This window comes from Rhopilema esculentum, chromosome 12, assembly GCF_057945365.1.
Source record: "Rhopilema esculentum isolate cy_ngs chromosome 12, ASM5794536v1, whole genome shotgun sequence".
Taxonomy (NCBI): Eukaryota; Metazoa; Cnidaria; class Scyphozoa; order Rhizostomeae; family Rhizostomatidae; genus Rhopilema; species Rhopilema esculentum.
The window spans coordinates 7,369,655-7,397,147 of record NC_142826.1 but is presented as its reverse complement, the minus strand read 5'-3'; the positions used below and the strand labels follow the sequence as shown (position 1 = coordinate 7,397,147).

Sequence of the window (27,493 nt, the reverse complement as noted above, 5' to 3'; positions counted from 1 at the left end):
AATCGAGTAGTTTTTGGGATTATATTAAAGAGCTGAAATTTTTCAGCAAAAGAAGTCTACTTATTTTTTGCGTGTAGTAGCGATGTATATTGTTTTCTTGACTCGCAAAGTTATTACTACCACGTAGAATCATGAGTATTGCTTAATGGATGTCACGCCTCAATAATGGTCAAATATGCATCATAACATTTATAACAAATATAGCTACAATGGTTATTCAAGGTGACATTCTATACAGATTGGGTTCTACGATCAATTTTTTGTTTTGATTTACAAACTGTATGCATCATAATCATCGCCATACTGATCATATGCACCCAAACAAATAACGATGAGGCATAGGATAAAAAGATCACCACAGCAATCTAAAATTTGTTACATACTTTTAGGAAATGTTTAGTGAAATGTGCAAACGCCGGGTTGATTACAAAATGGTTCAGATGGCCATGCTCTTCGTATTTGTGATGATTGAAGTAAACAAAATCTTCAATATTGTAGTGAGCACGGATGAACTCAATGTCCTGGAAGAAACAGAATTGCCATTTACATTCATTGCTGAGAGATTTTGAACAGTTGAAGGTGTGAGGAAACATAGGGTGAGTGTTATGGCGTAGTGAGGGGGAGGCAAAAGAGGGCGGACGCACCCCCCCTCCCAATGGCAAAAATGAAAATGATCTTTGAAAAAGGGTCTTTTTCTGGAGTTCCAAGTTTTTGGACCCCCATGTTTCCCTCGCTCAACTCGCCTTCCTCCCTCCGTCCCCCCAATCTTACCACCCGGGCTGTGCTACTGGGTGAGTGGTAAGGGAAGTAGTTACAAGCTTAGATCAAAATTCTGTTCTCATGAAATTCTTCCTTTGAAGATTTTACTTTTAGTTAACAATGAGAAAGAAAAGAATTGAAGTGACAGAGCTTTGAAGTAGAAAATCAGTCAATTCTATTGATGTAAACAGGTTGTGACATTAAAGGAGTATAAATGTATAGACTGTGACAAAATACACGCCCCTTCATAAAAGTCTCTAAAACTTATTCGAAGTTTCTGAGAAAGTCTGGCGAAAGAAACATATCAAAAAAATTAAAAATATGTGTTGTTGTTCCAGCAAATTTGAATTAAGGCTGGTAATAATCAAATACCTCTTCTTGACGTATAACTGAGATACCAATAATTTGTCCAACACATTCCGCAACGTAGCATTTAATAGGAGTGCCATCCTTAGAAAAAAATCAGAAATAATAAGACACAAGTAAGAGTAATAATCTTGTCACAGAATAATGATCAAGAATAAAAGAGATGGGCCTTTAGTTGCTAAAGTTTAACGAGGTCCCCCTAATTTTAATATGAGTACCTTTTAAATCATTTACAGGTCGAACACAATGATTGCACATTTTATATTAATATTGAAAAAAACATGCCACTGAACATCATTTAACATGAAAAATAAAACAAAAACTGGTGCTATTTAATATATAATTAAGACGCGTTCAGTAATAGGTTTATAGGGTTTGTGCAAAGATCAAGGCGTGCATTTGCAAGGAGCAAAAATCTCAACATAAATTATACGAATCTCCCAATTTAGTACAACATTTAGGCCAAGAGAAAAAATTGCATGTAATCAAAAAGGTTGTGACAAGCCAGAATGACAGTTATGATGTGGAGCTTTCAGGTGATCGCATTTAAACACGGCACAATTCGGATGCTTCGACTGTGGTAGATTCTCTATCTTACCTGTGCACAAATGCTTAAAGGATTTTTTATGACTCTCAGTCAAAAATTTTTTCTAAAAACATATCTAACCTTATCTCGCCAGGCGTTAAGAAACCGTTTAACATCTCTAAAAAATAAATGCAAAATTAGTTATCGATTGAATAAGAATGTATCTACATACAGAATAAAACCTAAAAAATTAACTAAAACTGACAGAAACTATATTAAAATCGAGCTTCAAGCGATAATTTAGCGAGTAGCTGTAACATCGAGGAAAAGAGTTTTTCTAAATCAATCAAGCTTAAAATTTCTAGGTTTAATATACAAATAGGCCTGGGAACAAGTCAATAGGACCCCTCTAGCAGAAATGGCACACCCTATCTGTGTATTGTAGCTTCGTAACATTGAAAAATGACTTCACAGTGAAGATGAAAAGTGAGGTTGTTTTTAATGTTACATCGAAGTTGAATGGTAACACATGTATTGCCCTTTTTTAAAAACAACAGTAATTGAAGGAGATTGTTTTGAAATCTTTCGAAGTTGCACAATTCATATCACTGACCAAATCTTAGCACTTACTTCATAAGTTGTTCTTTCCCAGATATATTTCTGGTGAGTTTTTCAACTCTTTGTTGGTCTTCTTCTTTGCAAGATCGAACATTGATGGAACTAATATGAAATACAAACAATGATATCAAAATATACGTAGCATTTAATTAGAGACAGAACTTAGTTATGTTTTAAATAAAATGAGAAGGTTTTCGTAGTATAAACAAAAAAATCATTCAACTACCTCAGGAGTCCGTTTCTGTGGAAAACGTAAAGTTCTTGAGACAAAGTACTCTCTGGTTTCGGTGTTGCTCGCTGGACGAAGAAAAAAAAAGCAAGGTGTAAATATGATGTATCAGGCTTAATACTACTTCGATATATCTACCTGAAGGATGCTACATAAAAGAGAAAAAAGCGACCCAGAAGATGATTTTTAGGATCGATTTAACACTTAAGATGGTATTTTTCTGAAAAATCAAACAGAGAAATAAAAAACCATACCTTGAAACTTTGAAGCAGTGGAAACTCCGGTACAGTGTGAGGGATGGTTACGATACAAAAATCTTTATGCTATGAAATTAAACAAAATGGTAAGCTGATTAAAAAAAACCTAAAATGTAACAAAAATTTAACAAAATTGATAACTATTTTGAAACACTATTCTCCGCATCAAAATTCAAAACGAAACAAAGGAAGGCTATGCGAAGATTAATTTAACACCGCAGTGTGTTTTGAATTTTTATATGAGTTAAGCAGACATGAAATCGTATATTAAAATTTTTGTTGGTTTTGAAAATATTTCAGAAATTTGAGGGAAGAATGCGAATCTCTATAGATCTAAAAAGACCAGATCGACAACAAAGATCTGTAATTAGGTTAAAAGAATCCTCTTGAACGGCCACTCTTACAAAAAATCTTAGATTGTCTATGCCTCGAATACCTGCCAAAAATGGTTGTAGCACCGCAATATTTAAGACTAAAAGTTGAAAACGCCAGACTTCGACTGTTTCTTTCTTCAAACACTCAATGTTGATTACGTATTTATAAGTGTTTAGCCAAAGCCAGTCAGGTTCCAAACATGAACTATTGAAACTGGCCATAATTGTTATGATGAGAAGAAACAATAGTGAAAAACGGTTGAGATTTGTCTTAGGTTTTTTTAAATTTGTCTTGGGTTTTCCATATATTAATAAGGATTTTAGCTGCTTGATATTCAATAACAGCAGATATTCTTAAACATACTGGATCAACGAAGGCAATTCTGAACAGTGTCAAACAAAGAGCTTTAGTACGCTTTGAAAGGTTTGCTTTTAAAGAACATTTTGAAGGACATACTTTTGTTGTAGGGATTGAGTTTTTGACATATTTGGACTATATTTGCAATTCCAATCACATTTTCATTATCAAGAAATATAATCTTATATTCAGAGGCTTAAATTACTGACCAATTGCTTTGAAAATGACATAACTTTGCAAAAATCCGAAAAATTCCCAAACAAAGGATAAAAAATACCAGGTAAAATAATCCTACAGACTGAACAAATTTAATATGCAAATTCATTTCAAAATATTCGCTACCAGTTCGAACTTATACTGGGTTTCTCGGCGTCACAATATTGAATAACATCACACAGTCAAAACAAAGGCAAGTAATTAAAAAAATTTATACAGAACTATATAAGATATTAGCAGTATATAGACTTTTGTGTTAGTTGAATCAAATGAGATCAGCACCATGTCCGACAAGTTGAGTATACGCATGGAAAAAATAAGAACTTGCAACTAACTTCGTCATTGGGTTTTTTATTCAAGCAAAGATATCTGCAGCCTTGCCCGTCGCTAGCCCATCGGGGTTGACAACCAGGTCAAATATTTTTCGACAAAGAGAATATGTCACCCTCCATTTACTAACACATTGGAAGCTTTCCAAAATAATTTTTAATGCACAAATAGAAAAGAAGCTTTGTTTTTGACATTCAATTGAACAGAATTTTGTTCAATGAGGTTAAGACTTTGCTTGGTCTATTGCATCTAGTTCACCGATACTCTGCTGGTATGGCTCTTAATCCTTGGTGTGGTGTGGGGATTACCTTTTTCAAAATTTCAAAATGAAAACAGCTGTCCTTACAAGCAGGTAACCATACATGCACCTTGCTACTAAGATCCCCAATAACCTTGAAATAATAACAAACTTGTATATTTTTTATCAAAGAAATTCTATAGCTATAAAACAAACTTATGTGCGGGTGGATCAAGACGCAGATAAAATCAAATAGCAAACAAAGAAAATCTACGAGATAAAGATGGAATATCTCGAGATTCTGCTTGAAGGTATAATAGTCTAGTATTGACCTATGATATTCATGGCTAGAAATTAGAATCGTCATCTTATTAAATTTGAGTCAGTCAGATATAAACCAGTCAATTGATGAAAAGCTCTGTAGGGATTGTATAAACCACAACAAGAGAGCTCAGTGTATGTAGATATTCGGAGCTCGGACGATATCATTCCTAAACATGTCAAGTGTCCACTGGTAAACATAAGCAGAATTCAGAATTGAAAATATTTATGTCCAGTGCCTGACTGCATATGATAAATTAATGAAATTAACTTGATTAACTTACAGGAAAAAGCTCAAACACTTTGGTGAGGAAATCCATCGACCTAGAATGTAAACATTTCCTAGATTACAGTGAGTAAAAAGCTGTGGAAAACGACAAGAAAACAGAAGCTTTGCACTATCCTAGTCATCATAAAAAGGTAAGCTGGAAAAATTTATGAAAACGATAATTTTATTTTGAATCATAGAGAGATTCTTGCCTCGAAAAGTTGCCTTTTTGAACGAGATATTTTGACATCTGTTTCCATCGTATTTCCGGGAAGTATTACTATTAAGTACATGTTGGCAAAATTAGGGGATTGGTTAAGGTAATTTATGACGGCAAAGGGAAAACCGGCGCTGTTATAGTTATATTCTAAGATTATAAAAACCTGAAACAAAAATCAGTTAAAGGCCTTACAGTTTTTATATTTTGTGGATTCAGCTACAACCATTTGCAGATTTGTTTCTTTAAAAGGTCTACCTTCACTAAATTCAATGACTGAGAATGGAAATTTATTCCATAACTGCATTAGGTATCTTTTTTATAATAAATGGTACCAGAAACAGGCCAGTTAAACACTCTCTAACATTGATTTACTGGAATGAAATTATCAGTCGATCACTAATAGCATCAAAAATGCCTTTACAAAAATACGTCAACTTGTCAATGATCTATTGAAAAAACTCATAAAAATATTTCACGACGTCTTTAAAAAAACTAAAGATAGACATTGTATTTATATTAATAATGCACTTAGATATAATCAAATGGCTAGACATGGGCTAGCTTAGCCCATTGTAGCAGTTGTCCGACCATCTGATCGACACAGGGCATCCACAAAAAAGGCTTTGAGAATTGGCCTTGTCTAGTAAACTAGAATTGCGAAAAGCTGTAAACATCTTTGTGAAAGAATGAGACATCAAAAGCGACCACAAACCTTTAAAAATACGCGTTTACTGTATTTAAGGCAGAGCTAAAGGATTTATAACAGAATGATATTTCAGGATTATATTCTGACAAGATGATATAGACCAAAAAGAGCTTATAACGAGTGACTGTTACAAATTGTAACTGTAACTACAAATTGTATCAGGGGGATATCATTAAGTTTGAAATCGTTTTGCCCTCTTTTTCGTGACAATGGTACTTTTACTAAAAAGGTAGGAAAACTTACCGCATCTCATATTTCTCGTCAATGCAAAACAATTGAATGCAAAGAGCACTTTCAACTGCCTCTAATTCTTCGAGCTCCTCCTCAGGTTCGTCAAAATCTTCTTTTTTATCAATGTCTTCAGTCTCTGCGACATCATCGTTAGGTTTTTCTTCGACCTTCTCTTCCACCCGCTCCACCTTTGATAACCAGAGCAAAAACAATAAAATGAGAGCAGAATGCTTCACATGCTTAACTGCGAGATGGCACTTAGATGAAAGAGACCAGGCCAAAAATGGCGTGTTCCTTTACTTGAATTGTTTACTAGCAAATTAATAAAATTTACACGGAGCTGTACACAATTTTGCAGTATAGAAAAGGACGTTTGTAAGCTGCTACTCCGAGTTTGTCGCTTAATACGATCATCAGGCAACCTTTCAAACTCGAGAACCTCCAAAAAGACTCGCGTTTTTCTTCAATGCAAATATTTATTTAAAAAATTAGATAACGATATACTGCAGTGACTTAGAAACAAAAAGAATCATATATCAGGCATCATTCCCTGCTCAAATCTTTTTTATATAAAGGCTTTTAAAAATGGAGGAGTATGATTTACTACATATAAAGGAGGAACAGTTTTACATTGGTGTTAATACACGTAAAAAGAAAGTTTCAAATCAGGTGTGACATTTAAAAATAATGGAGAAGCAAAGTACTAGTAAATAATAGCCACAGGCAATTCTAATAAGATGAAAATATGTTTTAATAAAAACCTGTTAAGAGCATACCTCGGATGCAATTGGCTTGACATCTACAGGATGTTCATCGGGTGCTGGTGTTTTTAGTGGTGTCACTGCTCTGTCAAATAAATGCGATAAGACGTTATGTTTGACTGCACTCGATATGTCTCAAAATACTGGCTACATGCATGTGTACCAGGATTGTCAAGTGTGTATACAGAGCCAGTGCTGGTGCCTGGAATATTTCAAAGCCCTTCGCTGTAAAATTCGCATTTAGTTCAAATCCAGCTTGCAAATCAACTGTAATATTATGAACTGATTATGAAAACGTGCAATAAGAACAAAAGCTACCGAAAGTTGACCGACAAGATGTAGCCATTCACAGACATTGCCTTTCCCTCTACACCAAAAGTTTTATCACAATGCCATAAGTGTTTGGTCTGGCAGAGAATCTTAATTAGAATTTTCAGCTTTTTACATCATAATGCACCTTTCGACTTTTTCAGCTTTTTCTGCATCTTTATCCTTGGGTTTGGCACTTTTTTGCTTTGTACGATGAAAAGATCCTGTACAAGACGAGAGTTGATTTCAAAATTTTTGAAACTATCAATTAATTTTGTCAATATATACTAACAGAAGGTTCGTCATATCTGCATAAAGACAAAGGGAAAAAATCAACAATCTCAGCTAATATGAAACCTAGGTAAGGTTTGATATATCCAAATTAACATTGCTTTTGCCAGAAATTTTCAGTCTCTGACCATAAGACTCATGTTTTCCCTGATCTTGTGGTCAATTAGCTGCTTATTGGGAGATTTGGAGAACAGAAAAAATAAGATTGTTTATAAGAGAGTAATTCTATACATCATTTTCAACAGATGGAGCTTAGAAGAGTTTGACAAGCCATTGTAAAGGGCTAGTAGGAAAAAGTTTACAGAATGTGAAAAGATAAATTTGGTTACAGTTAAGAATTTTCAGATACTCAAAACAGTTCTTAGAAGAATTGAAAGACGCACTTTAGATCATAGGAACCTGCCTGTACTACAAAGCGCCATTATTTCCAATATGGAAGGCTTACCTTTTGCAACTGGCGATTTCCCCTTGCGGCCGGCTGACACAGGTAAAGTACTGGAATTGTTTAAAAATAAGTTTTCGGCAAATTATAAAACCTTTAAAGAAGGCTATATAAAAGTAATTTTACAATGCAAATAAGGTATATGTCACGTTTTGACGTTGGCTATTTTACTAATGAAATCGTGGAGTAACCATACTTGGCCGTTGATAGATAAATATTCATCCAGGTAATTCACGGAACAGTAAATTTTGTTAAGGTACTTCAAATCTGGACTTCTATGTATATCATGCCAAGAGCTAAGAATAGACGAAAACATAATTGAATAAATAAACCATTAAAAGAAGAAATACAAATACTTGAAGTATAAATGAAACCACAAAGCGTAGAAAATTAGCTCTCACCTTCCAGGAGGGCCTGAAACATCTTCACCTAAAATGATAAAAGAAACAAAACTACAAAAATTAAGAAAATGATTATTATTTTTAAGGGAGTTAGCTAACAAGTTCGTCGCCGAAATCGCACAGAAATTGATTTCTGTCTTTTATACATGAATATACTACATAACATCAGTTAAAGTGGTTATCAACACAAAATGTAGAAAGATAGCGATGACAATGTCTATACTTCATGATATCTAAATAAGCTGACAGGAAAACGATCAATCAATCTAACACAAAGAATTGGTAATCGCATATACGTAAATACTTTCAAACCTGGTTTATGTGTAGGAGATGTCACTGAAAGAGCTGTTGGTGATGACGAATCCTCTACAAGAAAATTATTTCTACAACACAAAATTCAACTTCTTAAGTTAACTTTATAACTTTATAAACACAAAATTCAACTTTATAATCAAAAACTAGTTGAAGAATTTCATCAGTCTTCCTAAAAGTTACATATATACATCAACAAAAATAACATTTTCAATTTTTTGAGTTTCTTGTCTGTCTATAGGAATTAGGCTAAATATTCACACTATTTTCCAAAATTATGCCGGTTAATAAGACAAGGTTACGGTGAAACTAAAATGCATTCCCAAGTTTTCATCAGCTCCAAAATTTATTCAGTATTACTGATAAATAATTAATAAACGATGAACAGTCTGACCTTGTAAATGCGCAACGATCAATCAGATAAAGCTATTATGAATTCTTTGTGGAGGGTCCACCCAGCTACTTTAATAGCAGACTAGCGAAATAATATAGTACATTTTGATGGGAAACAGGAAGCCAGAAAATAAAAAGATTTCAACCAAATGTACTATGTATATAGGTTTGATTTTGCAAAAAGGCTCTTTAATCACATTTCCTCCCACACAACAAATGTGAAAAGACTCAAAATCTAATATTAAGTCAAGAAAACCACCAATTAACAATTAATTCGCTGCAAAAGATTTATAACAATTCATAAAAACTAACTAAAAAGTACCTGTTTTTATTGTTATTGATATTTCAGTTGCGGGTCTGCAAATAAATTTTAATGTTTAAGAGACATTTGGATCCGAATTATGGAGATCAGAAAGTAATTTAAAACGAGCAACAGATATGCTAGAAGGAAAGTGAAATGCTCTTCCCCGTACAGGACGAGACGCTATAGGAAAACATTTTCAAAGTCACTTAGTTAAAAAAAGCAAGATATATCTGACTTACCTTGACTTAAATGAATCGCGTTTTACAATATTTTTTTCTTCTACAGCTGTAATCAAAATACGAAGTAATATGAAGAGAGGTATTCAACTATTTATACAAATACTCTGAGAACATAGAGTGCAGGATTTAAATGCCTTCCTCGGCAAAATGGGCACTTGTTATTGTGCACAGTTTATACAACTTTTAGTGCTATAGAATGTGCTGTGTAATGGGGTCGAAAGCTAAGGTCCACCGCTCTCAGCAGGCGTGCATCTCATCAACGTTATACAACCAAGGACTAATAAAAACCCTTTTATCTCCTGTGACAGCATTCGAAGCAGCTCAGAAGTCAACACTCACTTTAAACCAAATAATTCTTGTTTATTTAATACTGAGTATCGCGCTCCTTCAGGGCTCTTTTAAAAATAAATTGCTTTAGACAATTTTCAGCAGAAAAGTTCAGGACCTCTCTTTTTAATCATTTCACATCAAATTTAACACAAAGGTTATTATTTTTTCAAGTGAAAAATTTTGAAAAAAATGAAAGGTTAAGTTAAAGTTGAAGATTCAAGGTTTGTGACTCTAACTCTGCTCTTTACAATCTAACTCATAATGAAATCAATGTTCAGTGACAAATTAGTCATTTTAATTGTTGACTGTAAGTGGCTCACTTTTTACGGATATTACCTTCTTTAGGTTTTAACTTTTTTGGAACACTTTTCAAGCCATTAAAAGGCTCCAGCTCAAAGCATTTATCCAGCACTTTAATATCTACGTCACTAGACAAGCTCATGAAACCAAATGCTGTTCCATCCACCTGGCAAAAAAATCATCATTTGAATACAAAGTACACTGTCAAAACAAATAAAACAGGCCATGAAAATTAGAAAAATTTCAGACAAAAAAGAAATGCAAGAAATGTAGAATTTTCTTATACTACAGAAATTTTTCTGAATGTAAAAAATGTGTTACACATTATAATACTCATAGCACCTTCAAATGGTTTGAAAATAAATCAAAGGAAATGCAGCCACCTCCCCTGGGTTGCCCTCGTGGTTTTTTGGCAACAATCCTTTGATTAATGACAATTTAGATTAAGTTATTACATACGTCTGCAACTATTGTCTTGTTTTGCTCATCTTGTGCTTCAATAAGCTCAGACAGAAAGAAGTCACCTGCGAAGCATCAGAATGAAACATTAGAAAGCACAGTTCATTGCCAACAAACAAGAAAAGATTGTAGTATGAAAACTTATGACGTCAACCAGCATCTTACATTTGCAAACCAACTTGACACCTCTCTACAGACTGTGAACCAAATTTGAAGACCTTGTGGGACTGAAATAACTGTTCGTTGTAGAGAGGTATCAATTGTCTAGAGGTTGCTTCTAAACAATTTGATCACAACAGAAATTTATCAAAAGAAGTTGTTTGTTCATTTTTGGAGAAATCCTTTAAAGATACTTGGCCATCCGTATTATAGATCTCACTTTATAGGGATTAGAAGAATGGAAACATCTGGTACACAAACCGGCAGTTGACAAACGTTTGGATCATGTTATTACTGTGCTTCCAAATATCAATTCAAGTTAATTCTTTATTCTCTGGATGAAATCCTTTATAGGAATCTACTATTTTGAACAAAATCACTATATCCGCTAAAGAGACAATGACCAGCTTTCTGGAGGATTCTGGAGTGTCTGTTGTCTTCTACATTACAAAAAGATGAGATTAAACTTAGGATTAGCTATATTTGTATTCTCTCAAGATAAATTGGGTTTACAAGGAAATTATGAATCCTAGACCAAAAATAATATGCAGAAAAAATATACATATATAAAGTCAAATAAAGCTAGCTTATTACTTGTTTTCAGGTTTTATTATTCAGTATTTAAGGCAAAAAGACATAAAAATTATTTTTTAAAGAAATATATTTTTTGGAAGAAAAGTAACTAGGAAATCTGTAGGAAAGAATGCTGTATGAAAAGTGTATGAAATCAACTCTGTCATCAGGGGGAAATGCAAAATCAAGGGGGATTGTACTTTACCATACATAGCTGTTAGCTCAGCATTATGTCGGTTGAATATTGGCATCAGGTCATCATGGTCTTCAACCCTTTCAAGAATAATCAAAACTCAACTACTCATCTCATATTAATAATGCTAATTATAAATATTGCCTAAATATTTGAAGCAAATAAATAAAATAACTGTATCAATAAAAGAATTAAACTTGTATTGAATCAAATTGAAAATTATCACTCTTGATTATAAAGACTCAATGGATGAAGCTGAAAGATGTCTCTCATATGTATATATGTATAACATCTCAAAACAAATACAACAATAGTATAATATATGATATTAATGGAACACAAAGCAATGGTTTAGCTTTGGGCAATAGCTCCTGAACAATTTATTTCTAAAAGCCTGACAAGAAAATATGTGTTGGTTTACCTGGCACCCCTGATGTAAAGAACTGGACAGTGATTATATCTCTGACAAACATAAGCTTCGTGTGGGAGCTCATCTGTGTTGTTTTTTTGCAAAAGTGGTTCAAATATCTTAGATATTCCAGAGCCTATAATATAAAAATTTCAATCAATTCTAAATTCTGAGATAATAGTTTTTGCAGGAAAATGCATACCTTAGATGACAGATTCAGAACAGGAGACTTCTCATAGACAGGTGTATCAATAATGCACAAGATTTCAGCAATACTTTGTGGCTGACTATGAGTAAAACCTTAGTCAACCAACATACCATACCAAAGACTTAAAAGTAAAAATGTTGGATGATTACCAAAATGAAAGAGCATTTATAGCCTGATATGGATCACTCGCAAAAGAAGAGGAGAAACGGCTGTATTTAACTGACAAACTGTTTTGAGAAATCAGCTCTACTTTGAGGTAGATAAAGATCAAAATGAGAAAACAAACTACTTTGTCTAACTACTTTTTGATTTTTTAGTTGAAATGATTCTGGAACAGCTAAAGGATTTAAAGAGGTTACCTACTATTGAATTTACAATTGAGGTTACCAAAGGAATCTACAATTGAGTAGCTTTTTCTCTCTTGCAAATGTTGACTTTTCTAGATATGTTACAACTTTGCTTTTTTGTGTTATCTCTAAGTTTGACAGATAATCTTCTATGGTTAAAATTTAAAAGAAAAACGTTATAATAATAAAATTCAAAGCAGATCAAATGATTGCTTACCAATTTTTGTATCTTTTGGAACAATTAGAATGACAAAATGAAGCACGGGGACAGCATTAAATAGGGTTCTAGAAGCAAAACAAGATATGAAGCAAAAAATATAAAAATTCTTGGTAATCCGACCAAGTGTTTGTTTAACAGAATTTGATATTTGTACAAGTTGAAGAGTATGCTGCCTAGTTATCTCATTAAGTACATATTTTCATGCTGTGTAAAACTACTAAAGTTTAATTGCCCGCAACTCGCGCGCGATAGCGCGCGAGTGAAGGGCTTATAGTCTGCCCCGCGTATAAGTAGCATATGGAAGCTTCAGTTCATGTTGTCAGCACTTTTTCAGCAGATTTTGTCACTTTTCTGCTGCCATGACAACTGTCAATCAATTTCATTGTCAATCAATCGGCTTTGTCGAGGAGGTCGTTAACCGCCACCTCTTTGTGCGGAAGGGAATTATCTTCGGAGCGTTGCTCTGCCAAGACTCTGTTAAAGGCCTTCGGTTTTTTTGGCACGAAAACGGTGCTGCATCACAGCTCGGTTCTCCGCAATGGATGGAAGTTTTGATTCGAAGTTTTGGGAATCAAAACCAGTCGAATGCCACACTTTTCTCCCAAAAACTCAAGACCGTACGAGCAAAAGTTATGTCAAATGTCAAATGTTGCGGGCAAATGTCAAACCCTCGAAAAACTTCATGATTTTCAAAAGGGCGTTGGACTTAAATCAAAGGCAAACTGAAAACCAAAAATTCTTGATAAAAATAATAGTTTAGCTTCAACTAGAGCAGCTGTTTTTATAGAATTGTGAAAACCCAAGATGGTGTCTTCTTCGAATATCCTGACCTACATTTTCAAAACAATCATTATCAAGGAACTAATTGTTTGCGGGCAGTACTAGCAAGAGCTATTTCTAGTAATTAATTTTAAAAATGATAGTTCAGTTTTGAAACCTACCTCATTATTTCAGTGAGGCTTCCATGAGAAAAGTCTGGTTTTGATACAAAAAAGTGCATGAACAAAGTATTGACAGGCTGCAAAAAACAGTAAAATGTTTTCAAAAAGTAGAATATGGTCAATTTAAACAGGCAAAACATTCCATATTTGCATGCTAATATTAGTCATCAGTCATGTCCCAATCAGTCATGATTTGTGGAGTGACAGGGGCAGATTCAGGGTGTTACACAGGTCGCACAAAAGACCGTCAGATTTTGAGAATTTAGTTTCAGTCATTAAAATAAGGCAATCATGTTTACCACAATCTTTTATTTCCCTCCTTACAGATAATAAATTTACCTCTCTTTACACAATAAACACAGGACCAAACTTGGTCAATCTAACACACATTGCTGCGATTTAATTGAATATAGAAGAAATTCAAAGATCATCCTAGACCGTAAACAGTACGATTTTTAAGCATGTCACCCTTGCCGCACAAATATGCAGGGCTCTTTGTTATGCAAATATTTTACCGAATCTCACCAATCAAAATTCAAGTTTTCACATGTTTGTGCAGCACAAAATATCTGTAAACACTATGTAAGATTATTGTGCCACACAACTGCTGGCAAAGGAAGAAAGTGGATAAGGTTGGAAGTTGTGAAAGAGAAGTGGTGCACAGGAAGTGTACACTTTGTATTATGTATATGGTATACATCAATAATGTAACTTGAAACTCACTGTGCACATGTCAGCATTATAGGTACTTTTAAGCCATGGTTCCCATTTATTTTGTTCCACAAAATCTCGATTTGGGTAATCCAGAAATGAAGCATGCCCTAATATTCTGTTTTTCTCATCAACAAGAGAAATTGACATATTTGCCTTTTCTCTACAAAGAGATATGTCATTAGATTAACTGAAATATTTATATGAGAAAAAAATCTTTTGCAAACAGAAAATTGGATGCTTATTCAAAAGTTGAATCTGAAGGTGGAGGTGACAAAAAATTTGATTTAAATAAATCTCTACCAATTTTATTGCTTGGGTATAATTTTCCCTGAGCAGAAATTATTAGTTTGTATCTTGCTAATGGTTAACAGCTATTTGACTGCAACATTGTCACTACCCTCATTGGTCATACAGTACGGGCTCTTAATGCTTTTAAATGTATTACTAAAGGAAGTTATGATATCACAGCCCTTAAAAAAGTCTGAAAATGCAATCATAATATTGAGCATATAAAGATAGAAGCTTTACAGCCTGTGTTGCTTATAATAAGGGCATTATTAGCAAGAAAACTTACAACAAAAACTTATACTGCTAAATTGCAGTTGCAAAATAACTGTAAGTTTTTAGGCTTTACAAATACCAATTAAAGATGTGACACATTTTCACCAATCAAGATTATGCATAATAGTGATATTATCAATTGTAATTCTAACTGTATTACCTTTTATGCCTAAACAGTAAACAGTTTGTTTACCCCTTTTAAGGGTAAACAAAATTATTAATGGAAGATAAGAATAATTAATCTTACATGAGCTGCACAATATTGACTCTTCCAAACAACTGTCCAGTTTCATGGCTAACTAAGCCTAAAATGTCAGGAGCGTCAAGTGATTCTGTTCTTCTTGCAGAGATTGGAACCTCGTTTTCTTCTTCCTCTGCCATATTTACCTAATGATCAAGTTGTCATTAATGAAATATTTTTAAGCAATAAAAATAGTAATCTGGTGCTGCAAAACTCTAGCATTTGCTCAATAGACCACAACCATCAACTTCAATTGAAACACAAACTGGCATGTATAATCTTCCACGGAAAATAAAACTTTCAATAAAGATGATCTGACTGTTCAAATAAAAAGCAATGTTTTCTTATGCTTATGTGGATGTTTCTCAATCATTCAGTCAGTCAATCAATCGAGTCATGTCAGTCAGTCAATTAATTGATCAAAAACAGAGAATACTATTTTACAAGTAGGCCACCATTCAAGGATAGTTCAGTTGAAATGATCAGGATGCGAAGTCTTCTGTTAAACCTGATTTAGTTGAAAAATAAGAGCTAGGTTCAGCTTAGCATGCTCAAGCAAGGTCAGGGGATGATAGCAAACAAAATTTGAAGTATTTACATATAGGTCTTGAAAGAAATAACTCCTACCGCTTTGCATATATGCAAGTATTTACATAAAGATCTTTGGAAATAAACATTAAATTGTAATAACTCCTACCGCTTTGCTTACCATTGATTTCTTTTTTTTGTAAAGCCCCGGAAAATTTGTTGATATCCGATACAACCAACGGCTTTTAGAACAAATTCTTGACAATAAATCTCAACTTGCTCACTTGTTCAATAAATAATAGAGATCTTTGATTACAACAGGCACTTGGCAGCCATTTTGTACCCGAGGAAGTTCGTGAAATTATGCTTCTGGTTGCCAAGTAACAGTTTATGAACCCGAGGCTAAAAAGGGCGCTGAAGCAATGATACCATTGTGCTGAAGGTGACAAAACAATGGGGTAACGGGAAACATTTATCGTGAGAGCGAAGCGGGGGCTATACATTTAGCAGTGGCGTAGATAGCAAATTTCATAGGAGGGGCGAAAAACTAAGATTTTCCGACAAAAATATAACAAAAATTTTTAACTTCTTCATACATTTGAACACGTTTAGTTCAGTTTTTAATATATTTTAAAATTCCTCTACATACAATATCTTAAAACTCTACATTACAACTAATTACATACAATGTTCATACATTACATAGAATACTAACAATAAAAGGCAATAAAAAACAATTACGTGAGATGTTGTTTGCAGGGGAGTTTCTTGAGGATGAGGAGAACCTAGATGTACGAATCGAGGAGAGAGCACCCCCTTTTCTAAGGTAGTTTTAAATGTAATTGATCATTTACATGAATTACAGAACAATACATTTAGCTTCAGAATCAAATTTGATAGTTCTTGTTTAATAAAAATGTTTGAAGCTTTTGACAAAAACTGACAACAGGCAAGGATCTTTTCATATCTACTGGAATGTTGTTCCAAAATTTTAGCACCAAAGAAACGCACAGATCTGAAACCAGATTGCAAAGTATTTTTTCGTATTAAAAATGTCATTTTTGTGGCTTGCCGTGTACCATATTGGTGAGCATTTGACACAGATTGAAAAAAGTTGTGACACAGATTCAAAACTTAGAATAACGACATTAGCACTGAAATAAAACAGGAGATTAAGTCTAATATTTTCTCAAAATCATGTGTCATAAATCATTGAAGTACTAATTGAAAAAATACTAATTGAAGATTTTATGGTGTTCCCTTCGCAAGAGGCATTTTAAGTTGCCCATCTGATTCAGAAGAACTGAAGAAATCGTTATAGCAATCTTAAAAATTGTCTTCTCAAAGTGTAACACTTAAATAGAAACAGAAAACCATGCTAGATTTCCGACAAGATCAGAAATTTTCCGACGAAATAGCTATTTAGCTTTAAAATGTTTTTTTGCCTCCACCCCTCCCTGAGCTCCCTGTATCTACGCCACTGAAATTGAGGGGGCTTGGTATTGCTCTTGCCCAAACATTGTTGCTTCATTGTGACAAAATTGTTTAAATAGGCCCGATATTCATAAGATTTTGTCTGATTTGGGAGACGCTGCAGCTTCCCCCACGTCTCCTAGCAGGGATGTACTGTAGTCATAAAATTTTAACAAGGGAGGGTGTTTGTAAAATTTGTAAGTTGCTCTTGTCATGTAATCACTGCAATTAGAACGTGACGAGGGTTGATGTTTTTTTCCGATCGTTTGTTGACTTTCTGAGGTCAGAACATTGCTACCATGGGAAGAGACGGTGGAAACTTTATTGAACATCGAAAGAGAGGGGGCAAAATGTTTAAATTGCTCAGGAGCTTAATGAAATCAGCCACCATGCTACCATGCTGGGTGGGAAAATGCATCTAAAATATTTACAGCATCGATACAACGGAACATTCTTTTTTTATAGTAATGACCAATTGGTTGGATTTTGAATTGAAACCTTCTCTCGTAGAGATTTCATCAGCTAATGAGCCATGCTATTAGTTTCATGTGAAACTGTTTTTCAGCGGACTTAGAAAGAATTCATAGTTTGCAGATACAGAAAAATCAATTTTGAAAAGTGAAATCAAATATTAAAAGTAGGCAAGACAGAGTCAGAGACAGACAACACTTTTTTAATAAAAATATAAAGACGCAAAATTGCTGAAATTTTAGAATAATGTGGTATTCATATAAAAAAGTGTGTAAACATGCTCAGAAAAAAATCTTTTACGAACATTTTCATGTATATAAGGCTTGCAATGCGTTTAAATCTATCAAGTGTATCTCTTTTCTTTTTTCTGGTTTAGTCGTCAATGGCTGACGCATGGGGAAACAACAGTTCTTTGCAGTTCTCTTTGTGTTATATGATTCTTGGCTGTATCTTAGCACAAAAATTGAGGAGGGGGGGGCTGAGCTTTCCAACATTTTTCGAAAATTCTAACAAAGTGGCTGCGTTCCCCTGAGCCCCCACCACTACCTCCCTGCTCCTATCTATGCCTATAAATTCTTTCATATAAACTTGTATAATCTAATATTAGCAGTTTCTTGTTAATCCTAGTCTGCATGCAGGCTATATCATTCCATAAACTTTTCTCAACTGCCACCTCTCAATCAATCCTTCATGCGTGTAAGATACAGTATCATTGAAAAGGCCTCTAAAGCTGAATTGACCTTTCATTCCTTTGGCACTTTTTTATGTACATATCAAAAATTGCGAATAGACTACCCACCTCAGCTTTTGAGTTTGAACAAATAAGCCTGCAATGGAAATAAAAGACAAAACACGGTTTGCCTTTTTTACTGGTTATTATTAATCTGGGTTACAACGATAAAGTTGAAAAGATTTATGATATGTAGATTATTATGTTCAATTTTGCTAATGAGATGCGTTGATCCTTCCAGAAATTAAGAAACATCTAATAATATGCTTAAAAGAATTCGAAGGAAAACATCATTTTATTAACTTTGATATTAATATTTCAATGCAGAAAGTACGACGGTATTTCTACGTTGCCGGTCAGCACCATCATCATCTGAAAACTCACCCAAGCTTTTCCACATAATTTTGAAAAGGCCACATTTGATTGCGTGTTATCAAACTTAAATTCCCTTTTCATAAACAAATTTATTAAACTGATACAAGTTGATTGTAAGGCTTAAAGAGAAAGAGGAAAGAGTCACCAAATTAACTCAAGGACGTCTATTCGATTTGATCGGTCGTCACAGATTCATTGTTGATAGACTTGCTTCTGTTTCAGCTTTGGAGAACCTTGTCTAACGAAAAACCTTATGAAAGTAGAAAAGATTAGGTTGTTCACTACACAGGAGCCTCGATGAGGAGGCTGAATGGGGTTTCATGGTCTCCGTTGATTTTGCAAAATTCTTTGTTGTAAGTCTTTAATCTCACTTTGCACATACCCCCAACCCCATCCCCCCACTTTCTAACTTAGTGATAAAAACATCAGCACCCAGCATAGATCTTGATCATAATACTGGCTGGTTTTACAGAAACTGCCAGAATGTTCAGGAAGAATATCCGTATGCTTGACTGCTCCACTAGAAAACCCCAATGAGGCCCTTTTGAGCCAGTCTGGTCAGTTTGAAAATAGCGGAGCACAAATGAGTTAAGTTAAGAATGTGTGAGTTATTGAGGGTTTTAAGGTGTTAGGGGGTTGTTCAATCGCTTTTAAACCAATCAATGAAGCTACCACGATAAGTATTTGGTTGTATTGTTCATAGCGAATGTTTTAAAACAGTTGCAAAGAAAAACCTACTACCTCATGGGCACTATCTCCTCTTTTTTTACCTGATAATGTCAAGAAGGTATACAATGGTGCATCACAATTGCAGTGTCGGTGCCTACTTAAGATATTCAGCTTTGAACCCGTATCTCATATTGAGGGTGCTCAAATTGAAGGCAAACACTGTGCAGTAAGATAAGATGTATGGTAAATTCAACGTATTCAAATTCTATAATCGCTATCGAACTTTGCAAAAGACAACGATCAAAGAATTTCACTATTTTGGGAGTCAACTATGAATATCTGTCAGTGGATATCAGAATTACTCTAGGTAATAACAAGGACTTCTAAGAGGCCTCTATCTAATCAATGTAATCGCATCCTTTATTGAAGAGCGAGCAGTTAGAGCGGTCATCCTGTAAATTTCTCAACCGTTCCTCCAATCTGGAAATTTCCAAATCTTAGTTCGCCACTTGAAAAAAGACATGTAAGCCGATTGAAAAAAGCTATTGTTTCTCTTCTTTAGTAACCCAATATTTTCACAATGTAAATCCTGGTGAGACGCGAACCTCCAAGGGAAGGATAAAAAGTTATGAATATTCCAATTGTAGACAGTGGTGTGGTGCTATCAGGGTATTATTTAAGGATTTTTCAGTAGTGGGGCATTTCTCGAAAGGGGCCACGCTCACGACAAGATATTGTACGGTGCTTCAAATTGTAGTATGCTTCCATTTTCTCTAAACAAATTCAGGTGTTGTTGCGACAGTTAAATAGGATGTTTCACACTTATTCATGAAGACATCAATTTGGTTGAGATTTGCTCTTACCAAGGACATCATCAGCTGAGAGGAGATTAACAATTTAGCTTGGAATGAGGAATTATTATCTTGGTGTTTGCATTTTATCACATTTCATCAAGCTGTTTCGATGCTGATTTATCTTAGGATTGACTCCAAGGTTTCAAGATTTTACTCGAATTACTATAGTGAAATCGCTTCGGAAAAGTTCTTGCAGAAAGAAACCAAATTGGAACCTTTAGTGGAACCAAGTTGGAACAAAACTAGAAATGAGATTCTATTAAAAAATTTTCATTGAAAAATCTGGATGTCTATCAGAAATTTCTAACAGAGATACCAGAAAGGTTAAAAATGGCTGTTTCTGGAAGCCTGGCTATAATGATATCATTCTCGGTTTAATCGTGAACAGTGTCGACAAGGGTTTTGGAGGCCTCGTGGCAAAGTTGAAAGATGAGGCCCTTTGCGAGTGGGGCGAGCAGAAAACTTTTGGCAACCATGCCCGGCTTTAGATTAGTGAAAAATACATTTTTTAAATTTTTTGGAGACATTTTCTTGCAATTGCTTAAAACATTGTACAAATTTTAGGCTTAATTTGTTATCTCTTGCTAATTGCTTTGCCAAATTGAGGGGCTTCCTAATCCTCAAGGCCCTAGGGTAATTATTTAGTCTCGGAAATATAGTTAGAAACTAGTCACAGAAAAATTTCTGAGCAAGGACCGCAGCTGTCTACAATACTTTATCCCCGGATTCATGAGGCCCTGGTACCCATGCTGGCTGCGAAGGGACATTTTACCTTGAGTTTCAAAAAGTGGGGGCACGTGCCCTCTGTACACGATTGTCCCTACGTCTGGGAGACAGGACGACAGAACCTTTCAGAATAACACAAAGTTGACAAATCGATTGTTAAAAAACAATAGGGATTACGTTTGTCACTATTTCTTTATGTTTCAAGTGTTAGTTCACCCGGGCCCCATTCCATCAAAACAACTCGTTGATATTTTGACCAGTAAACTTGCATTGTGTTCATTCTTTTGAAAGGGTCACACAGTGGCATTTGGGGCTAAAGCTTGGTTCCCACTAGGCGACTAAGTGCGTTCAAGTGCGTTCATCTCTCAGTGCCGTCGGAACGAAATCATATTGGGGGGGGGGGGCTGCCCATTGTTTTCCTTCTCATACAGTACACTGTTATAAAGGAAACATACTACAGTTTGAAAATTATTGGGGGGGCTCCAGCCCCCGCAGCCCCCCCGGTTTCGACGGGCCTGTCTCTAATCCTTTTGAGGCATTCCCACTTGCAAACATAAACACTCAGCTAGCTGTGTGAAGACAAATCAAAATGTCTAAATGTCGCATTTTAGAGACTCTAGGGACATGCATTTAAACACTAAAATAATTATAACTTTTGCTCTTTTATCACTTATGAATTATGCAATTGTAAGATGTTGTAACCCTCTCTTGAAAATTATGTAAAGGCCATTGTTACCCACACTATCCGACCAAGTATCGCAACAGGATCGCAACTTAAGTTCCCTTGCATTTTCGTGACACAAATTTCGCAATTCGTTTACGTGTACATTGTAGGTGTTCTATGCTTTCAGTTTATGGCCTCTCGTTAGTCATTTCAAGTAATCCTGATTGTATAGCTCTTTTCAAAATTTACAAGTTAGCAGAAATCTGTTAATTGGCAATGTTTTATTGATCGCAAGGTACTAACAGTCACGAAATCGATTTTCTTGCGTTGCTACGGTTGAAATTGCCTTATTTTGGCTTTACATTTGCATCTTACTTGTTGGTTGATGAATGAAACATATCTTTTATGTTTAAACGCTCAAATCAAATCAAATTGAGCCTTCAAGTGCGTTCATATCTCCTCCAAGTTAAACGCCCGGAGCATTCCCACTTGGCGTTTAACTTCAACGCTCAGAGATGAACGCACTTGAACGCACTTAGTCGCCTAGTGGGAACCAAGCTAAGGATAATTTTGGTCGTCAGTGATAGGGGAAGTCGGAGGGCTTGGTGGGGCGATTCCCCATCACTGAGTACGTTAAAAATGCCCTAGATGATATAAAAATAACAAGGGGTGGATCTTGCACAAAATTTTGCTAAAAATGCTAGCAATTGTAGAAATTGGCTAATTTTCGGCATTAGCAAGGGAGGCTCAGCCCCCTGAGCCCTCTAGCATTACGCCCCTTTCTGTCTATATTCTTAACTATCTAATTTGTTAATCTCTCAATTATTTGTTTGAAATTTTTTAAAACTTTTTACATACTTGCATATATCTGAAGCATTTCAAAGTTGGCAGGGCACAAGCAGGGAGGGACATTTTATTATAGAAAAATTGGCATTTCCAAACAGTTCGAAAGAGGATTCGTCTAAGAACAGGAGTACTTCGAAAAGATGGGGGATGTGCCCTCTGTAGCCTGTTAGGCTCCCACTTTCCTGCATTGGTTACTCGAATGCAGTTGCTATTGGTAACCCATATGACAAGACAACTGCATAAGATCTCTCACTCAAAACACATTCTTCCATTTGCAGATGGAACTCCGAGATAGATATACATACAAATAAGATTGTAAAACATGTTTTTGAGTTCAATGATTTGCATTGTTACTTAGATTTAAGCCATGGAATTGCCAATACCTTTGGGAGAAGGCTAACTTGATTGTCAACGGTTTGATTGCAAAATAGCATATGAGCACAGAATAGATATATGACCTAAAAAGTGTAGATAACAAGACGTTTTCTGCCTTGGAAAGAAATTATGAATTTAAAAGCTTAATTCCGTAGTACAGATGGGGAAGCATGCAAGAAGGATTAATGAACTGCCTTGCCTGTGGAGTTAGCTTTGTTGAAATTAAAAGGATTACACATGTGACAATCAAACAAGTTCAGTCAAACAGCCTGCGTTCCGTTTGGATTTGATAGCCTTAAAGTTATTTGAAGAAGTCTCTTAAATTCAACAAGCAAAGTTTGCTCGTTATCATCATTCTCTTCTCTACTCAGTTCAGTCGTTCATGGAAAGCTAGATGGTTCTTGGGCGTGATCTATGGTTGACAAGATCGGCTCGCTAAAATTAACTGGAAGGAATCAAGTGATGGGTAAGTTAAACGACTAATTCTTGAGATATTTGTGACCAGATGTCCTTGAAGGTTTAAGATGTCTCTGATAGTGTGTGTGTGTGTGGGGAGGGGTTAGTCATAGAAGAAAGAATAACTTCTTTTCAATTCTGTGAAAAGTTCAAAAGAGCTTTGACTGAGCAAAAACGAGAACAAGTCGAAAAGGGGCAAAGTATGTACCAGTGAAGGGTGAAAATGCATGTAAGTATGTTGCGAATTAGTAATTCTTAAAACAGTTTTCAAAATGGCCCATACAGTTAGGGTAGGGAATTGTGAACAAACTAGAGGGGTATCTTAGGGCCTACTAGGGAATTTCCCCATTGGTTTGTATGTTAAAAGATCCCCTGTTGTTTATGACTGCGCTGCTTGCAAACTGAGACTAGCGTTACGACAGTATATGACTGCAAACCACAAGCAAGTAGTTGGCCATTCAGTTGGAGCTGTATTATAAAACATTACATACAAGTTATTTTTGTTTAAGAAGAGGAAGGGAAATTAAAACAAACAGATACATAAGATTATATCGCAATATATCGGGAGGAATGACAAACTGTCGTAAATGAATGACATGGTATGCTAAGATTGAAATTGTGTGAAAGTTTGATGACAAGTGTGAGACAGAACAAGCTGAGTTGGAAGATTTAATTATCATTCAGAAATTTTGTAGAACACGAAGACTTAATTAGCCAATGGAAAATTTACAACTTTTATGAGTGCCTAGATTAGAGATCCGAATAGCCAGTGAAAAATGCTTTCAGGATACTGGGCATTGATACCTAGCTGGTCTGGATCCGGAGTACAAAAACAAAAGGGTAATCCTATTTGCTGTATAGTATTCATTTATTAGGACAAATGATAGCTAAATCTCCTTTCGATTTAAACAACAATTGGTTTGAAATGGTATAAAGAAATTACTCATTGATTCTATAATGGTGATTATTGAGCGTGATAAGAAAACAAAACAAACACTAATCTTGTATACTTCAAATAATTTGACATTCCCTCGTCCCAAAAGCAAAGAGTCAATCGAGGCCCCCCCATAGTGATTGTGATTCACGCATTCACGCACAATTTTTTTACTTTTCACGCATTCACGCACTGCAAAATTGGATTTTCACGCAAACAATAAATGCAATATCAGCTATTGCTCATCAGAGCCCTGTTTGAAGGACTACAACATTACTTTCAAACTAAACTTCGAATACTAATTTGAGATTTAACTATTATTGGTTTATTGCGCATCAAATTGAGGCAATTTTCCAAATTATCATTCGAAATTTAATTCACGAATTCACGGATAGTTGAAGCCTTTTCACGACATAATGCGAGGAAAACTCGTGTTTCACGCTTCACGAGGTTATCTTAATTCACGAAATCACCCATAAAAAATCGAGATGTCACGATTTCACGCACAAAAATATGGCATATAACATATCACGCAAAAGTATGGGGGGCCCCTTATCGAGGCCCGGAGAAAATAAATTTAAAGGAAAAAGGGAAAGACAGACAAAAGGAAAGTTTTTAGGCCACACCTTTTTTAGTGTAAAAACGTTGCTTAAATCGATTCTCGGGACCTTTTAAAAGGCAGAGTATGGCCAATAAATGATGCGACGTAAATCGGTTAAATCTTTCCTTCTTTTCTTTCGATAAAATCGTCCCGGCAGCTACATAACTTGCATGCTAAAAACGGCATAATAATTAACGCGTGACATGGGCATAATCTTTCTCAAGAACTATCCCAGAGGTCTTCCAAAACTGATACATCTCCTATAAATATCTCAAAACGACTAAGAGCAAAACGAAGGCGACAAGATCTTTCACAAGCATCTTGCCCCTAAAACGGTGCATGCCTAAACTGCTTTCTCTTGCTGCTACTTTTCCATAATTCTTACCGCCTAAGATGAGGTACGGGGCTCCTATATATACTGAACTAAAAACAATAGACATACGTAAATGAAACGGTGAAAGGAAGTAATTTACTTCGTAACGAGCGGGATGGGGTAGCGCGATATCCTTAAATACTGGGTTGCTATGGCGATCTACCATGCTGATAATTGACGTAGGTATGAAGTTACTCATAATAATACAAAGATTAACCTAATACACATGATAGAAAAATGCGGAACGAGCAAGGACAATTACAGATAAACAAGAGTAATTAGGTAAAGAAAATTAAACGAATGGACTAGAGAGAAAAGCCTAAAATTAGCAGTATTACATACCTCCCTATCGAGAAAATAGAAACGTCCTCGTTTCTGCGTGCTAAACAAAATGTGACTAACTGAAGTCTGATAAATGCCTAAAGTCTGTGAATAAAAGTCGACAAGTCCAGTGGATGGATTAAAAAAATTGCCGTTTTCTCCGAATGCATCTCGGGATGGTATGCAGGGTGTTCGAACTGTCGTCTCGTGATCAGAAAACAAAACCTATGCCTATTTTGGTTGCGTAAGCATGGGCTCCGATACAGGATGGAAAATGGGGGGGGGGGGAGGGAAAATTTCACACCTATAGCAAAAGATTATGTGAAAAGTTCTATTGCTTTACAGAAATGTTATGGGGCCATGCCCCCTGGCCCCCCCTTTGTCGGAGGCCCTGATAAGAGCAGTTCAAAATCAAAGAGTTAGATCACAAAGAATACTATGTCATGATATTTCCAGGCCCCACACATTTCCAAATGGAATTTACCGGTGATACAATATCGATTCTGCTGTGAACTGGGCCTCTGTGACTGGGCTGTGTGTCTTTCCCAGTCCCTCTTGTCACACCTCCATTGGCTTGGAAAGGGCCCTCTTGCCTTTGGCATTAGGACCTCGTTTGGTTTCTACAAGGCACTAGCATGGTACCTCATGCTCCTATAAACTCTAGTAGACACTAAGCATGCCTAGCTTTGTTTATATTTTCCACAAAAAATTTAAAGTTCGATGCATCTTGAACAAATATCTTCCAAATTTGAAAATCGTAAACATAGACATATGATCCTAAGATTAGACTGAATGTTGAGCATTTACAATGCTTTTCAGAAACGATAAATATGGTGGCAGGCCTTGGATGGGGGGGGGGGGGGGGAGGATGCTGGATTTTCTCAGAACATTGACGAATTTCTCACTCTCAAGGAGAATGAACACTTTTATTTCACCGATCATGAGACACTGTGAACGATCTCAAAAGTTTGCCATACCAATCCAATTCAAGGAGATCATGCCAAATTTTCTTCTCAAAATTAAACAAAATCAAAAATTTTTGGCACAGAAGAAAACTTCCTTCAAACAGAAGAAAACTGCAAATGAATATTTCTCGTTGGATAGCGGGATTTTAGGCGCATTGATTTACAGGCAGGCAGGTGCACCTCTTCTTGTCAATTTCCATATTCAAAGATCAGAGGGTCTCAATCATTTTGCCTGGTGGTTGCCAAAGATGGACTCTCTAAATCTTTGCGAAATTTCTCATGTCCTTCCGACTGTTATCCAGTTGTATGCCCTCATCCTCCATCAGATCTTTGTTTTTCATTGCATGTGACATGTCTGGGATTTTTCATTCTTCGATTCTCTGACCTCCTTACATTATTTTGCGTACAATTGAGTGACAGCGTCTCTGTCGAACATCTTCTATCGAATATTCTCTGTCGAACGGTCTCTGGCGTGTTAAGCAGGTAACACAATTTCCCTTCTTGGCTTCAGTTTAGTTGCATCTTTACGCCAAGACCAATCTTTTCAACATCGCTCATGTCATTTCACATTCAATAACAGAGCTGCATTCAAAATTGAGGGCTGTTTTGTCATTTGAATCTTTTATTGATTTAGGAAGCAAATTGTTTAGAGCTCTTTTCATTCAGATTGAATGCGGAAAGCAATTGATGTTGACAAATTTTTATAAATTTTGACGCGAGTTGTGTGTGACAGAAACAGACCTAGATGTTAAATCGATGTATGTTTACAAATGTCGCCATCAGTTTTTGTTCAACTCGAAGACGAATTCCACAACAGTTGCACGCACAAATGGTCGCTTTGTTATCTTGTGGATGTTGATCTAAGGACAAAAAGGCTATTGAGATAACACGAATTCTTTCACAATTATTGCATTGGAGGTCGCTAAAAGCATACCAATGTCGCAGAATCTTGGGACCGATAAACTGGAGTTTGGATTATCTTGCAACAAATTGATAATTTATTGGAGG

At 35.4% G+C, this 27,493-nt stretch overlaps 2 protein-coding genes across 9 annotated transcripts in view; one reads left to right on the top strand and one right to left on the bottom strand.

Annotated features, from left to right (window-relative positions):
- LOC135681509 (cilia- and flagella-associated protein 61) overlaps positions 1-16,039 on the bottom strand; it is a 32,699-nt gene extending 16,660 nt beyond the window's left edge. Inside the window, exons 1-24 of one of the 2 annotated variants that reach the window (XM_065196017.2) lie at positions 15,822-16,039; positions 15,131-15,270; positions 14,332-14,482; positions 13,609-13,685; positions 12,665-12,732; positions 11,905-12,028; positions 11,496-11,563; positions 10,559-10,623; positions 10,136-10,265; positions 9,470-9,515; positions 9,249-9,283; positions 8,534-8,587; positions 8,222-8,249; positions 7,824-7,873; positions 7,236-7,311; positions 6,794-6,863; positions 6,030-6,205; positions 4,877-4,916; positions 2,753-2,821; positions 2,496-2,566; positions 2,282-2,371; positions 1,793-1,829; positions 1,132-1,209; positions 384-521 (exon numbers count right to left, since the gene is read on the bottom strand). In XM_065196017.2, coding sequence (XP_065052089.2) covers positions 384-521; positions 1,132-1,209; positions 1,793-1,829; positions 2,282-2,371; positions 2,496-2,566; positions 2,753-2,821; positions 4,877-4,916; positions 6,030-6,205; positions 6,794-6,863; positions 7,236-7,311; positions 7,824-7,873; positions 8,222-8,249; positions 8,534-8,587; positions 9,249-9,283; positions 9,470-9,515; positions 10,136-10,265; positions 10,559-10,623; positions 11,496-11,563; positions 11,905-12,028; positions 12,665-12,732; positions 13,609-13,685; positions 14,332-14,482; positions 15,131-15,270; positions 15,822-15,836 — 1,896 coding nt within the window. In that variant the 5' untranslated portion in view covers positions 15,837-16,039. The remainder of the gene's footprint in view (positions 1-383; positions 522-1,131; positions 1,210-1,792; positions 1,830-2,281; positions 2,372-2,495; positions 2,567-2,752; positions 2,822-4,876; positions 4,917-6,029; positions 6,206-6,793; positions 6,864-7,235; positions 7,312-7,823; positions 7,874-8,221; positions 8,250-8,533; positions 8,588-9,248; positions 9,284-9,469; positions 9,516-10,135; positions 10,266-10,558; positions 10,624-11,495; positions 11,564-11,904; positions 12,029-12,664; positions 12,733-13,608; positions 13,686-14,331; positions 14,483-15,130; positions 15,271-15,821) is intronic. The other variant, XM_065196018.2, reaches the window with a different exon arrangement.
- Positions 1-27,493, top strand: part of LOC135681510 (uncharacterized) — a 73,922-nt gene that overhangs the window by 16,800 nt on the left and 29,629 nt on the right. For 3 of the 7 annotated variants that reach the window (XM_065196020.2, XM_065196022.2, XM_089111711.1), the window contains 2 exons: positions 4,879-5,012; positions 23,207-23,301. In XM_065196020.2, coding sequence (XP_065052092.2) covers positions 23,250-23,301 — 52 coding nt within the window. In that variant the 5' untranslated portion in view covers positions 4,879-5,012; positions 23,207-23,249. Of the gene's footprint in view, positions 1-2,809; positions 4,386-4,878; positions 5,013-23,206; positions 23,302-23,336; positions 24,132-26,404; position 27,493 lie in introns of those variants that run through there. The other 4 variants (XM_065196025.2, XM_065196023.2, XM_065196021.2 and 1 more) reach the window with 3 other exon arrangements.